This window comes from Leuciscus leuciscus (genome assembly GCF_965113295.1).
Source record: "Leuciscus leuciscus genome assembly, chromosome: 12".
NCBI classification, from domain to species: Eukaryota; Metazoa; Chordata; class Actinopteri; order Cypriniformes; family Leuciscidae; genus Leuciscus; species Leuciscus leuciscus.
The window spans coordinates 4,353,514-4,370,386 of record NC_138736.1 but is presented as its reverse complement, the minus strand read 5'-3'; the positions used below and the strand labels follow the sequence as shown (position 1 = coordinate 4,370,386).

The following is a 16,873-nucleotide window of genomic DNA, read 5'->3' as shown; positions in this document are numbered from 1 at the left end:
ACTAATGTTTTGTGTGTGTTTGTTCAGGAGGAGGTGTAACACTCTTCATAGCCCTCTATGACTACGACGCCCGTACAGAGGATGACCTGAGTTTCCAGAAAGGAGAAAAGTTCCATATTATCAACAACACGTAAGTTCAAAGCAGGACAGAGAGAGAAATATTCACAGTCTTTTTTTGACCACAAATACTAACCATACCTTCCTTTTTTCGCCTTGCTTCTCTCTCTCTGTGGTTCCTCCTGTCCCTCTTTCTGTCTCATTTCCTTTTTTCCTTTACTTTCTGATATCTCTCTCTCTCTCTCTCTCTGTCCTCTGCCCGCAGCGAGGGCGACTGGTGGGAGGCTCGTTCCCTGGACACAGGGAAGTCTGGGTACATTCCCAGTAATTATGTGGCCCCTGTGGACTCCATACAAGCTGAGGAGTGAGTTACACGTAAACATGCACTTTCATGAAGTTACACTCACATTATTTACATTATAAAATACACGTTTTTGTGGTCAAAACAGGTGGTATTTTGGGAAGATGGGCCGGAAAGATGCCGAACGACAGTTGTTGGCACAAACTAACCCTAGAGGGACATTCCTAATACGTGAGAGCGAGACAACGAAAGGTAAAATTTAAAATTAAGACTGTCAATCAAAAACATATTTGTAGTGTTATGATATTATGTAGATTTGTGATTTAATCTCATATTTTTTGTAGTTAACATTCATTTCCTTTTTGAAGGAAGAACTTTTTTTTTTTGTGTAAGTAGGGAATTATATGTGCATATACACTAATGTTCAAATGTTTGGGGTCAGTAAGATTATTAATACTTTTGTACAGCAAGCAGGGCTTGACATTTAACGTTTTTTGTCCACCAGCGACTGTGGCTAGTGGTTTTTCAAAGTGTCTAGTCACTCAGCATTTTCACTGGCCACAACTTTGACATCGATACCATGTGGGAAAAACTGCCATATAGATAAAAAAATAAAAAATTATCTCATAAAATCTGCTGTCACTGTAAGACCTGACGCACGGATCCATTATACGTACTGTTACACGGATCCATTACTGTTACACGTGTTTTCTTCCTCAACTTTACGTTCACTTAAAACATAACTTGACTGTGTTTAGACCAGTTTTGACCGGCATTTTGACATTATTTTGTGTGTGTTTGACTGTTTAAGTGCAATAAGCAGCGAAAATGTTCTCAATTTAGTACTGAGAGTACTTTATACGAGCACAAAATCTGCGGCAATGAGTAAAATTATGTGCAATACGTGCAAATCCCACACCAAAATTCAAGCCTTGTAACACCAACAATGATCATCCAGAGCAAATGAAACGAGTGAGTGAGGAGAGGCGGGTTTGTGTGTCAAGATGAGAGAGAGAGAACAGCTGGTATCGTGTATCTATTCTGCGGAAAATTAGTATTGGAAGCGTTTAAGATATTTTGGTATCAATATGTATCTCAAAATCTATATTTTTGGCAACACTTTATTTGCACTTCGTTTTTTTTTTTTACATTTAACATTTATTTCAAAACCTTTAAAATAAATGACCGACCCCAAACTTTTGAATAGTCACACTTCTCTTTTTTACTGCAAATCAGTCTTTAACCAGAGGACAAAGTAAATGCAATTATCAAATAACAAACACCATCTTGTGTTAACAATAATTTAAAACGTGTTTAATCACATGCATTAACATTGATAGCCTACATTTAGTGCGTATGTCACTTCTTTTAAAGTGCCATTCAAAAAGTACAAAGAAAGGAACATGTGAGGAACAACTGAAAAAAATGTGTTATAGTTGATGGTGTTCAAACCAGTGGATGTTCAGTAATGCACGTTATTTTAATAATTGCCCAGATGACACGAAAATACATAAATTTAGTGCAACTGAAAAGATTATTCTTTTTTAGTAATCTCATTATTAAAAATTGGTTTGATATCCACTGAATTCATCTCGCCAACCAATTTAAAAACTGAAAGATGTACAAACCTTTGAAAATGTGTTTAAAAACGCATCTTTTCACCTCTTTTTAGGAGCGTACTCTTTGTCCATCAGAGACTGGGATGATGCGAAGGGCGAACATGTCAAGCACTATAAGATCAGGAAGCTGGACAATGGTGGTTATTACATCACAACGAGGACACAGTTTGATACCGTCCCGCAACTGGTGGAGCATTACAGAGGTAAGTGCAATACAAGGACACTTCACACACATATAACATACTTTTATTTGAAAAATTGTATTATACATATACATATTTTATTATACAGCATATTGTATTAAAGAGGTCCTATTATGCTCATTTACAGTTTCATGATTGTGTTCATGACTTTTTTTTTTTAAACCCACCTTCCGAAAAGTCTATATTTTGTCTATATTAAAGAATTTCTTCCGAAGGAAGGATCGTTTATTGGCTCTACTGTATATGTGGCGTGTTAATATTTACTGCGATTAAAATGATCAATAGGTCAGTTTATTTTTGCCCATCTTTATTTCCTCTTTGTGCCCAAATGACTTCTCTGCTTCGACCGAGTGCATCTTCTGTACCGGTTTCTGTTAGTGATCCTCCTACTCAACCTGTCAGTCTTGTGCTATCAGCCTTCCTGTTTCACTGTTATTGTTGAATCTACAGTCTCTCTAACACACCCACATGCGTGTATGCTCTCATTAAATATACAGCGGTGCTTCTCAGACAGACCACTTCAACAGTTAGACTGAAATTAGACAACCTACTACCCCAAATATGGGGCAAACCACCAGTTACCACACTGAACAGTTACTTTCAGTTCTGAGGGCTGAAGACATTTGTACTCTACATATTGAAATAGTCCCACTTTTATTAATCTAAATTTTAACAGACTGCTTCTTTCATTTAAATAAACTGGAGTACTACTAGTTCACTAGCTAATGCGTTGGAACGTACACTCAAAATTTTGGGGTCTGAAAGATATATTTTTTAATAATTTTTTTTTTTTTTTTAACAAGGATGCATTAAATTGATCAAAACTGTCTGTAAAGGCTTTTACATTTTTGCACAAAAACAAATTCTTTCGAACTTTGAACTGATCATGTGACACTGAAGACTGAAGAAATTATGCTGAAAATCCAGCTTTGCATCACAGGAATAAATTACAGTTTACATTATATTCACATAGAAACCAGGTATTTTAAGTTGTAATAATATTTCACAATATTACTGATTTTACTGTATTTTTATGATCAAATAAATGCACCTTTGGCGAGCAGAAGAGACTTCTTTCAAAAACAGTAAAAAAATCTTTCCGACCCCAAACTTTTGAAGAGTACTGTGTAACCGTCAGGTATTTATTGAAGTGAGACAGTACTATCATAAATTAAAAAGTGAATTGCTTCATTTTTATGAGATTATTAATCTATCAATTAATTAATTGGAGTGTTTTTTTAAAGTTTTTTTTGTAATTCATAATTAATTTATAAAGGTATTTCTAATGTAATAATAATAGTCATTATATAAATATATTAAATTATTTAATATATTAAAAGTAAATATATCATTATATTAGAGAATAGTTTAAGATAATATTTATAATCGAACACATCTTTAGCATAATGCTCTCTCCACTGTGTGTCAGTGAGCTCTGGCGCCCTCTGCTGAGTGAACATGTATCACAGGTTTTTCATGCATATATGTGCTTGTGATTCCTTCTTTTAATCTGATTTTGTGTATTTGTAAATGTTTGTTTTACATAGCTTGCTATAGCCCTGTTGTCTCCTCTCGTCTTTCTTTTTCTCCGTCCTCTGTCCTTCAGAGCGCGCAGCAGGGCTGTGCTGCCGTTTGATTGGCAGCTGTAGGCGGGGCATGCCTAAACTGGCTGACCTGTCAGTGAAGACTAAGGATGTTTGGGAGATTCCCAGGGAGTCACTTCAGCTCATTAAGAAACTGGGCAATGGCCAGTTTGGTGAAGTGTGGATGGGTAGGAACCACAAAAAGCATGGGAACATGTTGCAGGAGGAAGGGAACAAACCTCGCACGCCTTGCTCGCCCTGCCTGTGGTACAGTGCCTTGCAAAAATATTAAATTTTTTAAAGGTACAATATGTAACTTTTGGCCCTCTAGCAGTTAAAAAAACAAAACTGCATGCATTTTGTGGAAGAACATTGTTTTTGGTTTTGCTTCGGCTGTGCGGATGAATATGGTTATCCTACTGTTCATAAAACATTCACTACTAGACTTACGAGATATAACCAGTTTAGATGGAAAGGATCTCAAGCTGACTAGCTGAAGATGTAGCTTTACCCATTATTAGACATGATACTTTCTTGTAAATAAATTCCAGCACAGCGCTACAACAACCATAATGAAACCAGCCTTCACAATAAATTATGCTTTACACTGAACTCTGTTAGAGAGCTAAATATGGCAATTTATCTGTTCAATAAAATTCACTTGTTGAGTAATAAAAACACCATCTTCGCATTGCTTTTATTTTATTTTATGTACGCAATGTCCAGCGTAAACCATCCCGACTGGTCTAAAATATAAACACTTATAACAGGCGTGATAAAACATAACGTTTTGGAAGGAGGATTGATGATGCATTGACTCATTATTTACAAAAAGTTACATATTGTACCTTTTAAAGAGATGGTTCAGCCAAAAATAAAAGTTGTCGTCATTTACTCACAACCATCAAATCGAACCAACTCTGAATCATTTTCTTTCTTCTGCAAAACGTAAAAGAAGATTTTGAATAACGTCGGTAACCAAAAAATAATTTGCAAGGAACTGTGTAGATGAAAGCGTGGATGTCAGGGAAATAACGTAAGGCTGTGCTGTTTTTGTTCTCTCTCTCTCTGGTCCTTCTAACATTGCATGCCACCCTGTTTCCCCCCCCCCCCCCCCACTCTCTCTCTTTCAACACTCCTAACAGGTAGTAATGATGGTTTATGTTGCTACTTGACTAAAACCTGTCCAAATGCCACGCCCCAAACACTGGGTTTAGGGCGGGACGCCTGGGAGATCGCCCGGGATACGCTGCAGCTCAACAGAAAGTTGGGTCAGGGTTGTTTTGGCGACGTCTGGATGGGTGAGACGGATACGACGGTGTCGATGTCCATGTCAGCATTTGCTAAAGCTACAGCCGGCGTTCCCAAAGGATGCATCAGTCTTTGGCACTTTAGCACGTTTTTCCATGCTATTTCGGTCCAGACCATTGCATAGGCCAATCGCCAATGCAGTCGTAATGACAAGAGAACATGGAAAGGTGTCCTTCTGTGGGCCATTCACAATGCTGAATATCCAAAATGCATAAAAAGCACAAATGCTGTGATTGACCCTGCTTTGCCAAGCATCAGTCTATGGTTCTGAACTGTCAGCTTATCCTCAAATGCACTACGTCAGCTAAACCCCAATAGCATTTTAGCCATGTATCGATGTTCATTGACATTAAAAATGCAACAGCACATTTGACAAACATTGCATATATATATATACACAGTACAGGCCAAAAGTTTGGACACATTACTATTTTTAATGTTTTTGAAAGAAGTTTCTTCTGCTCATCAAGCCTGCATTTATTTGATCAAAAATACAGAAAAAAAAATGTAATATTGTGATATATTATTACAATTTAAAATAATTGGTTTTCAATTTATTATACTTTAAATTATCATTTATTTCTGTGATGCAAAGCTGAATTTTCAGGATCATTACTCCAGTCTATCACATGATCCTTTAGAAATCATTCTAATATGATGATTCATTATCAAAGTTGGAAACAGTTCTGCTGCTTAATATTTTTTCATAACCTGTGATACTTTTTTAGGATACTTTGAATAAAAAGTTAAAAAAAAAAAAATCTTTTGTAACAACAATATACACGACTGGTCAGTAATTTGGGGTCAGTAATTTTTTTTCTTTCTTTTTTTGAAATAAATCAATACTTTTATTCAGCAAGGATGTGTTAAATTGATAAAAAGTGATAGTAAAGAAGATTTATATTATTATAAAATATTTTTTTATTTTGAATAAATGCAGTTCTTTTGAACCTTTTATTCATCAAATATATTAGGCAGCAGAACTGTGTCCAACACTCATAATAAATCAGAATATTAGAATGATTTCTAAAGGATCATGTGATAGACTGGAGTAATGATCCTGAAAATTCAGCTTTGCATCACAGAAATAAATGATACTTTAAAGTGTAATAAATTGAAAACCAATTATTTTAAATTGTAATAATATATCACAATATTAAAAACTATTTCTGTATTTTTGATCAAATAAATGCAGGCTTGATGAGCAGAAGAAACCTCTTTCAAAAACATTAAAAATAGGAATGTGTCCAAACTTTAGGCCTGTACTGTATATATATTTAAAAAAACAAGTAGTTTGCAGTAATCCCAGCTTCCTGTTGCTTTGGTGTGTGGCCGTATTCCCAGATGCCTCTACATCTGTTTCTCCCTACCCCTTCTCTCATCCCCTTAAACATTGCCATGTCCAAACGCTTCTTCCGACTGTGTCTGACACCATTTCTATGTGTAGGCATGTGGAATGGCACAACTAAAGTTGCAGTGAAAACCCTGAAGCCAGGCACCATGTCTCCGGAGGCCTTCCTGGACGAGGCCCAGATCATGAAGAGGCTCCGGCATGATAAACTGGTACAGCTGTATGCTGTGGTGTCTGAGGAGCCCATCTACATCATCACAGAGTTCATGAGTCAAGGTATATACAGTTGTGAGAATGTTGTCTGAGAGAGACTACTTTATATGCACTACCATTCAAAAGTTTGGGGTCGGTAAGGTTGGTTAATGTTTTTGAAAGAAGTCTCTTATGCTCATCAAAGTTGCTTTTGTTTGATTAAAAAAAAACAGTAAAAACTGTTATATTGTGAAATATTATTACAATTTAAAATAACTGGTTTTTATTGTAATATATTGTAAAATGTAATTTATTCCTGTGATGCAAAGCTGAATTTTCAGCATCATTACTCCAGTCTTCAGTGTCACATGATCCTTCAGAAATCATTCTAATATGATGATTTGCTGCTCAAGAAACATTTATTATCAGTAGCCACATTTCCATTACCCTTCAAATTGCGCAAATTGAAATTGCAAATTGAAAATACGCTTAATGGAAACACGTTATTTTCGCAAAAAGTCCCATTTATCACAAAAAAGTTTCTACGCTCGCATGAGGTGTTTTTCAGGCAATTCGAAAAAGAAATATTTCGCAAAACTGCAATGGAAACAGTTTTTACGCATTTACAGGTCACCTGACGTAGATGACGCGGTGTGTTTGGACAGAATACGAGACAGAGCTCTTTATTAAATTCATAAAAGACAAAATAATTACAGGAATACTGGATTCTTCTAAACCTCAAAGAAATGCCACAATCAAGACCTGGAAGCAGAAATTAGTGAGAAACACCCAGAAACACCTCATATGTGCCGCTCACAAGTATAAGGGTCTTTCCTTATCATTAATGATTGGATAACACACATAATTAATAATAATGGCTAGTGCAGTGGCTGGGATTGTGGGATATAGTACATAAACCTACCAACGTTTGTTGCCATGATTTTTGGAATGATCTTTCTTATCGCGAGAGGAAAAAATGAAGGTTTAGTCGCATAACATCGGTTAATGGCAACGGCGTCATTTCGCAATAGTTTTTTTGTCGACATTTAGAAAAAATCGCAAAAGTTTTGTGCAAATCTGTAATGGAAACGCGCCTAGTGTTAAAAACAGTTGTGCTGCTAAATATTTTTGGGAAAACGTTCCAGGGTTCTATGATGTATTGAAAGTTCAGAACAACAGTATTTATTTAAAGTCAAATTCTTTTGTAACATTACAAATGTCTTTAATGTCACGATTTTAAGCATCCTTGCTGAAAATTAAAAAAAAAATCTTACTGACCCCCAACTTTTGAATGATAATATATATATATATACACATATACACACACAAACATAAACATTTCTTTGATGCTTCTGTTTAGGAAGCTTGTTGGACTTTTTGAAAGATGGAGATGGCAGAAATCTAAAATTGCCTCAACTCGTGGACATGGCAGCCCAGGTAAAGCTTCTCATTAGTCAACAAATATCTATCAAACATTCATTATCCATTACTGGGACAGTCTTCCTGAAGCAACTTAGTGTTAAATGGTTAAAGTTGGAACCAAGAAGCTGGTGTTCGGTCGAGTGAGCACTATGTAGTGCAATTCTCGAATGAATCACTTGTCAGTCAGTTTATTGAATCAAAAACGTGCAGCATTACCAGAATTGTTCTTTGCATTTCCCATTTCTATATATGGTAACATAATCAAGCCATAATAGATCTTCAGATCCTGGATCAGTTAAGTATTAGCATGAAATGTACACCACTGGTGATAAGACACCCAGGTATCTCAGTCATTCTGTACAGGGTTAATCACCCGTGAAACTTTGGATAAGAAAAAAAATAAGATGCCTTGAAAAACAAATGTCAAGATACGCATCTTTCTTTGTATTTTTGAGAGCATGTTTTTATTGAGAACGTGTCCATGCTTGGCAGGTTTGGTTTGATTAAAATGAACTGGTGCGATTGCTCTGTTAGTGCGGTTCATTTGAATAAGTGTGAACGCTTTGATCTGAACCCTGGTGACATCAAACAAGTGGACCGAGACGCTGAAAAGATGGATCTCGCTCCGCTTCCAAACAAACTCTGGTGCGGCTCGAATGAAAATGAACGCAACACAGACCAAAGACATGCAAATGAACCAAAAACGGTACCTGATGTCACAAGATGCGACCCTTAAAAGGACAGAATGCTCAAGCATACCTGTTTTATCTCATCATAGTCGCGATGTTGTCCATCATAGTTCGTCTCATCGCAGCAGATCTTCGTTAATGTGTGTGACGGAGGGATTCCTGACGCTGTTTTAACTCCTTTACACATTTTATAAGCTCTACAGGAGTCCTCAGCTGGTCAGAATACCATCATATGTAGCTACGCACATACAACGAGCGCATTTAGCCCAGAACACAGCGTTTGTGTGCTTGTTCGATAAGTTCCATCGTGAAATATACACTCACCTAAAGGATTATTAGGAACACCTGTTCAATTTCTCATTAATGCAATTATCTAATCAACCAATCACATGGCAGTTGCTTCAATGCATTTAGGGGTGTGGTCCTGGTCAAGACAATCTCCTGAACTCCAAACTGAATGTCAGAATGGGAAAGAAAGGTGACTTAAGCAATTTTGAGCGTGGCATGGTTGTTGGTGCCAGACGGGCCGGTCTGAGTATTTCACAATCTGCTCAGTTACTGGGATTTTCACGCACAACCATTTCTAGGGTTTACAAAGAATGGTGTGAAAAAGGAAAAACATCCAGTATGCGGCAGTCCTGTGGGTGAAAATGCCTTGTTGATGCTAGAGGTCAGAGGAGAATGGGCCGACTGAGTCAAGCTGATAGAAGAGCAACTTTGACTGAAATAACCACTTGTTACAACCGAGGTATGCAGCAAAGCATTTGTGAAGCCACAACACGCACAACCTTGAGGCGGATGGGCTACAACAGCAGAAGACCCCACCGGGTACCACTCATCTCCACTACAAATAGGAAAAAGAGGCTACAATTTGCACGAGCTCACCGAAATTGGACAGTTGAAGACTGGAAAAATGTTGCCTGGTCTGATGAGTCTCGATTTCTGTTGAGACATTCAGATGGTAGAGTCAGAATTTGGCGTAAACAGAATGAGAACATGGATCCATCATGCCTTGTTACCACTGTGCAGGCTGGTGGTGGTGGTGTAATGGTGTGGGGGATGTTTTCTTGGCACACTTTAGGCCCCTTAGTGCCAATTGGGCATCGTTTAAATGCCACGGCCTACCTGAGCATTGTTTCTGACCATGTCCATCCCTTTATGACCACCATGTACCCATCCTCTGATGGCTACTTCCAGCAGGATAATGCACCATGTCACCAAGCTCGAATCATTTCAAATTGGTTTCTTGAACATGACAATGAGTTCACTGTACTAAAATGGCCCCCACAGTCACCAGATCTCAACCTAATAGAGCATCTTTGGGATGTGTTGGAATGGGAGCTTCGTGCCCTGGATGTGCATCCCACAAATCTCCATCAACTTCAAGATGCTATCCTATCAATATGGGCCAACATTTCTAAAGAATGCTTTCAGCACCTTGTTGAATCAATGCCACGTAGAATTAAGGCAGTTCTGAAGGCGAAAGGGGGTCAAGCACAGTATTAGTATGGTGTTCCTAATAATCCTTTAGGTGAGTGTACATATGGTAATAAAAGACCACCAATCAGGTTGTGAAAACATCCCTATGCCTTTATAGGTTCGGTATCTTTAGCTTCGGTGTTAAAATGCCAGGGTGAACGCTAAGCAGACCAGGACTAAATGTTTTTTTTTAGGCGGGGTCTGTACAAAAGATCCGATCTACAAGTGTGAACACACCCTGAGACATTTGATAAGCTCTTCACGAGTTCACATCTGGTAAAAATAGCATCATATGTACGCTTTCAGCCCAGCGCACAGCATTGTTTAGGATGTTTATAAAGTTCGGTCGCAAAATATGTGTCATAAAGGCCTTTTTTTCTGTCTTTAGGTTCAGTGTTTAAAATGACAGTGTGAACGCTAAGCAAACCAGGACTAAATGTATCATTTGCTTTTTTGGTCCGGACCAAAAGAAGCAAGTGAACCGATCTACAAGTGTGAACACAACCTAAAACTAATATCAATCTCACTTCTTAAGTTTTGTGATGAAAGTGCTTTCTTTCCTCTAGATCGCTGGGGGCATGGCGTATATTGAGCGGATGAACTACATCCACAGAGACCTGAGAGCCGCCAATATCCTGGTTGGAGAGGGTCTGGTCTGTAAGATTGCAGATTTTGGACTGGCTAGACTCATCGAGGACAACGAGTACACAGCTAGACAAGGTCACTGACAATCTATTATCTTGGAGTTTCATCCTTTATTTGATACTATCAAATGTTATCTCTTCTTTGCCCTTCTTTCAATATCATTCCTGCTCATTTTGTTCTGATACTCATTTTTACTGCAGTACAATTTTCATCTTTCATTTCTCGATTTTGCTGCATCTCAGTCCTTTGGTTCAACGCTTTACATTTAATCTAATCATTATTAAACGTGTGCTGAACTGATCGTCTCAATCCTCATATTATAGGAGCAAAGTTTCCGATAAAGTGGACCGCCCCTGAGGCTGCTCTGTACGGGAAATTTACCATCAAATCAGATGTGTGGTCTTTTGGCATCCTGTTGACTGAGCTCATCACCAAGGGCCGAGTGCCTTACCCAGGTGCGTTCATACACACTGGCTGTTGCCGCTTATCTTAATTTGCTTTTTTTCTTTTGTACACCGGCAGAATGAGCTCAAATAAAAGTAAATTAATACTTGGGAATTTTTAGGAATGCTGTTAATTTTTTTTGTGTTTTTTTTTATTCAAAACCGTGTTTTTTACAACATTGTTAGCCAGTGTATTTATATAGTAGTATTTTCAAAAAAAGATTTAGTCATAAAAACAGGGTTCCCGCGGGGTCTTAAAAAGTCTTTAAATTTAAGGCCTTAAAATGTCTTAAAAACGGCCAGATTTTCGTCCGTGGTCTTAAATTTCATTTAGTCAGGTCTAAAAAAGGTCTCGCCAACAGGCCGTTCACATATCGCATCTTTTGCGCGCTCAAGTTCGTTCAAATGTAGGCGCGCGCACGCTCATAACTGAAGCGACGCACTCGTTTTTTTTCCAGGCGCAGCGAGATAAAAAAAAAAATCTCAACTCTTCAGAATGCCGCAAACGCACCGCAGGTCATGTGACAAGAACCAACCAATCAGCTTCGCCCCTTTCCGTAACAACATTGAAAGCTCACTCAACTGGAAGGATGCGGGTGCACCCAAACACTACGGGTGTTTTTTTCTCTTCTCCGTAAATAAATCTTGAAGCAGAGCTACAGCAAGCGTTTCTCGCCGGTGGAAATCCATTAGCCACTAAAACTTCTTTGTCATTGTGGAGAGCGCAGTGCTTGGTTGCATAGCAACGACAGACGCCACGGGAAAATCCGACCGAAGCTAAAGTGCATTGTAAATGTCAGTAATTTATCTTTTTATAAAAAATGATTTAAAGTCTGAAATATCTGAGGTTTATCTTTTTATAAAAAAAACTTTTTTGTCTAAACTTTATTTGGACTTGTACATGTTGCAAGACACTTTTAAAATCTGGCTATCATTTTTAATGGTATTATTTTAATGTTTATGTAAACAAAAAGTGCATATTGATGCTAATTTTATTTGTTATTTGCTGGTTTTCGACATTGTGTAGTATTAGTACTTTTTGAACAGGATTCTGTGATAACCGTGGTAATTTTTGTCACTATAATCATTGAAATGAAATGTTCATGCCATTTCATCTCTAGTTATGATCAACTAAAATCAACTAATTATGTGTTTTTTACAGTATAATATGCATAGTACAATTTTCTATAAAAAAAAAAATATATCTGATTCTGACACACGTTGTTGGGTGTGGAAGGTTACTAATGTGATTGTTTTATCTGTAAATTAAATTAATGTTTTTTCAATTACTTAATTCATTGAAATAAAATGAATTCTTTGATTTGAATTTTTTTTGGGGGGGTCTTAAATTTCAAACTTTATGGTCTTAAAATGTCTTAAATTTGACTTGCTGAAACCTGCAAGAACCCTGTAAAAAGCTTTTGTTAAAAAGATTGCAAAAAAAGTCATAAAAAGTCAATAAAAAATTATAATAAAACGTCTATAAATAAAATAATTAGTTTGGCCTTCTTGGTCGACAGCCAACATTTTCTGATGGTTAAGCACATGCTTCCACTGAAAAATAGGAAAAAATATATTTTGTATCCTATTAATGGAAAGAGCAATGTGGATCACCTGTTGTTGGATGATTTTGGTTTGGAAATGAAAGTCGGGTTGACGTCAAAGCCAAAAAACTTCAAATAGGGCACTGTTTGAGGGAACAGCCATTTGGGTGTTCGAAACCATTGTGGATGATAATGAGTGCACTTATTCAATCTCACATTCAATCCCACTACTATACTGGAACTGTGTTCTAGACATAAATGTGAAATTGATATGAGGGTAGGCAGGCATAGAATCAGAGGCATAAGGTACTGTATTACAACAATGCAACAATAATAAAACAATGCATTGACATTTACTTTTTACTTTTGAAATCGGTCTTTACAACTTTTACTTGTAACGGAGTAATATTTGACCAGTTTATCTGTACTTGCACTCAAGTAAGGAAGTTGTGTACTTTGTCCACCTCTGTAAAAAAATCATACTTGTCTCGTAGAATATATAATTATGTTTCTATGTGTGTGAATTTGTGCAGGGATGAACAACAGAGAGGTTCTGGAGCAGGTGGAGCGTGGGTATCGCATGCCGAGTCCTCAGGGCTGCCCGGCTTCACTGCATGAGCTGATGGTCCAGTGCTGGAGGAAGGACCCGGACGAGAGACACACCTTCGAGTACCTGCAGGGCTTCCTGGAGGACTACTTTACTGCTACTGAACCCCAATACCAGCCTGGAGAGAACCTGTGATTAGACGCATATGCTGCATTAGCTCAATATATCCTTCAGGAAAGATGCGATTGCCTTTTTACTTTCTATCACAATACCTCCAAAAACTGCTGCACTGATGCACGGCACCTCGATCACAGGCTCTGAACATGCAATCGCTCATCTTGTGGTGTAGCGTGAGAGCTTCAAACTAAAAATGCTTTCCAAGATACTGCTCTCAGATAGCAAGATGGGTCACTTTTTATGAAGTAATAACAATGGGCAATGCTAATGTTGGTTCTTTTTTTTAACTTTAACCCCCGGTTTCACAGACAAGGCTTAAGCCTAGACTAAAATGCATGTTTAAAGGGTGTTTTAACTGAAAGCATATCTTAAAACATGTCAGTGCCATTTGTTTTGTCTCGAGATGCACATCAGTAATGTTTTTTTTCTTTTCTTTTTCTAAGGCACGTTTATAAAAGCTACTTTACTGTCCTAATTGAACTAAGGCCTAATCCTGGCTTAATCTAAACCCTGTCTGTGAAACCAGGCCTATAAATATGACAGCACATATTCATACAGCTTATTACATATTTTTTGTTTAGGCAATAGCAAATAGTTACCTATTTAATCATACGAATACCTGCCTGTTTCACTATATCCACCGCTGTATTTGAATGCTCTGTCTTATAGACTATTCAAGTCATTTCTAATGATGTGTGAAAGATTTTGCTCCGATATAAAACAGAAAATCTCTACTGGACATTCGGCAGTAATCCGGATAACTGAGATTTTTCACACAGCTATCTTGTCGGAGGTGTGTTTTGTGATGAATGTGATGAATGATAGAGAAAGCTCTTCCAGCTCCTGAATGAGCATCTTTGAATGTAACAATTCAGTCTTTCTTTCTTTTTTTTTTCTTCTTTTTTTGCCAAAAACGTCTTGATATGCCGAAGTCAAAAATGAAATCTTGAAATTGCAGAGGTGATTGTGTGTCCATCTGAAAACAGTTTGAAATGCTCTTGCTTTTGTTTCTCTAGGCCGTGTTCATTTATCCAGTCATGTTATTGCTTTATAATAACCTTTGTTTAATTGTGAAGTCTAACAGTCTTGTATTATCTTATTAGAGAGCAGTTCTGTTGTTTTATGGTGGCTTTAAAGACGCAGTATTGACGTCAGCATTCAGAAAGACTTCCTTCAGAGCTGTCCTTTAAAATGAGAAGAAAAACTACTGTTTTTTATTGTTTTGTTTCCTGCATTTTTACACTGTATTTTACATCATATCTCTGTGATTTGGTTTATAATTTAAGTGGATATCAAACCTGTGCCTTTATGCAGGGTCAGTGATATTCTACTGTATTCCTGAAGTGAAGAATGTGTATTACAGTTATGTAATGTTCGTGCCATTTTATTATACTGAGCTTACTGAACTGAACCCATGTGTCTTAACATGCTTCTTTTACTTGGCGTCCACACTCACACACTTTTGCAGGATGCTTTCACATCACAGCTGCACTTTTGATCAGTAAAAGATCTCGATCCAAACACCCACGCCACGCTATCTTGTTCCTGAATGACAAGGATTCTGCTGTCTAGACTAGAGCAGTTATCGTTAATATGTATGAAACAGTATGAAACAATAATTCAAATGATCTCAGAAGTACTGGGATAAAGGCTTATAGGTCGGATAAACACTGATGTCTACAGTAGCAATCGTTACACCAGTAGGTGGCGACAAATGACTGTGAATGGATTTGTCATTGAATCATTTATTCAAGAGATTCATTTAAAATGCTGATTCATAGGCTGTCTGAAATTACATACTCTCTTGAGTTGGTACTTATTCTGAATAAGTAATTACTTCTCGACCGCTAAAAAAAGTATATAGTATTAGTGTGTGTAGTATGAATGTAATCCGGACGTACTACATTCGCCATGTTGTCATTATCATGTGACCTACGGCGTCAGTTGCGTCGGTTCACTGTCATTCACAAATCCTCTCCTGAGGCCTCATGGGATAGTAAAGTGTCCATCATATGCTCACTTCAGAATTTCACCGGAAGTAGTAGGTCATCCGGGTACTTTTTGACAACTCTTTTATGAGTAGGCCTACTGTGAATTCGGACATACTTCTTTTGTCACTTACAGGTTTTCGCCTACTATATAGTAGGGAAGTATGTGATTTCGGACGCAGCCATAGTGTTTTCAATGGCATCCACTGTAAAAAGCTGTATAAAGCTCCTAGATCAATTATAATTTTCCACAGCTCAAATTGTCAGGTGTTTTTTGTCAACTGGAATTTCTTGGAAAGATATTTTTGCAGTGTTTCTTAAGCAGAACAATCGACAAACGCATTAAATAACAGTACAACCAACTGAAGAGATGTATATGTCTATCCCTCACAGCCTCGCTTTCATTCCTGTTAAAAATCAAAGATGGTGCTGCTGTGAATAAGGTCTATAAAGATTGCATCAATTACATTGTTACACCAGTAGGTGGCGACAAGTGACTGAATGGATTGGCATTGAATCATTCATTCAAAAGATTCATTTAAAAAAATGCTGATTCATAGGCTGTGTCTGAAATCGTATACCCTCTAGAGTAAGTACTTATAGTATATAGTGTGAGTGTGTGTAGTATGAACATAATCTGGAAGTACTGTGGCCTCATGGGATAGTAAAGTGTCCATCGTATGCACACTTCAGAATCTCACCGGAAGTAGTAGGTCATCCGGGTACTGTTTGCCGACTCGAGTAGGCCTACTGTGAATTCGGACATACTTATTTTGTAACTTACAGGTTTTCGCCTACTATATAGTAGGGAAGTATGTGATTTCGAATGCAGCCGTCTGAATCATTCTTTCAAACTTTTTTTTATTTTCATAATTTATTCAAATTAAATATTTTTAAATAGACTGCAGCAATCAACATTTTGTCCAATCCTGACAAATGATGTTATTTTGTTTAGGTGTCTAACCTGTTCAGAATCGTAGGATTAATGTAATCTCTACTTTAAACAGATCGTGATTCTCAATTGATCAGGAATGGTGCAGCAAGTGTGCGTCAAAGAGAAACACACGCTCGATTGCTCACAGCTGCAGTCATTTGCTCTCCACTTTGCTGTCCACAAGATGGCAGAAGAACCATAATGTGAAGACTGGGAGGTGTGCAGGGTTTTTAGTATGCTGTATTGGTTTATTAATTATCCTGCTGGGGTTTGTAGTCATGTTGGTACATTCTGTACCTGCACTGCTGCAGATTTGATTTTCACATTTATAAATTAAACAGCTTGTTGCATCTACAATTTTGCTGCAGCAGGGTAGATATTTTGCAGG

At 37.4% G+C, this 16,873-nt stretch overlaps 1 protein-coding gene and 1 long non-coding RNA gene across 7 annotated transcripts in view; one reads left to right on the top strand and one right to left on the bottom strand.

Moving 5' to 3' along the window:
- Positions 1 to 14,974, top strand: part of yrk (Yes-related kinase) — a 28,839-nt gene extending 13,865 nt beyond the window's left edge. For 4 of the 6 annotated variants that reach the window (XM_082185901.1, XM_082185902.1, XM_082185904.1 and 1 more), the window contains exons 4-13: positions 28 to 130; positions 323 to 421; positions 507 to 610; positions 2,031 to 2,180; positions 3,787 to 3,951; positions 6,522 to 6,701; positions 7,978 to 8,054; positions 10,774 to 10,927; positions 11,176 to 11,307; positions 13,373 to 14,974. In XM_082185901.1, coding sequence (XP_082042027.1) covers positions 28 to 130; positions 323 to 421; positions 507 to 610; positions 2,031 to 2,180; positions 3,787 to 3,951; positions 6,522 to 6,701; positions 7,978 to 8,054; positions 10,774 to 10,927; positions 11,176 to 11,307; positions 13,373 to 13,581 — 1,373 coding nt within the window. In that variant the 3' untranslated portion in view covers positions 13,582 to 14,974. Of the gene's footprint in view, positions 1 to 27; positions 131 to 322; positions 422 to 506; positions 611 to 2,030; positions 2,181 to 3,786; positions 3,952 to 4,908; positions 5,065 to 6,521; positions 6,702 to 7,977; positions 8,055 to 10,773; positions 10,928 to 11,175; positions 11,308 to 13,372 lie in introns of all 6 variants that reach the window. The other 2 variants (XM_082185906.1, XM_082185905.1) reach the window with 2 other exon arrangements.
- Positions 1 to 16,873, bottom strand: part of LOC309511010 — a 295,833-nt gene that overhangs the window by 131,417 nt on the left and 147,543 nt on the right. The window lies entirely within an intron of this gene.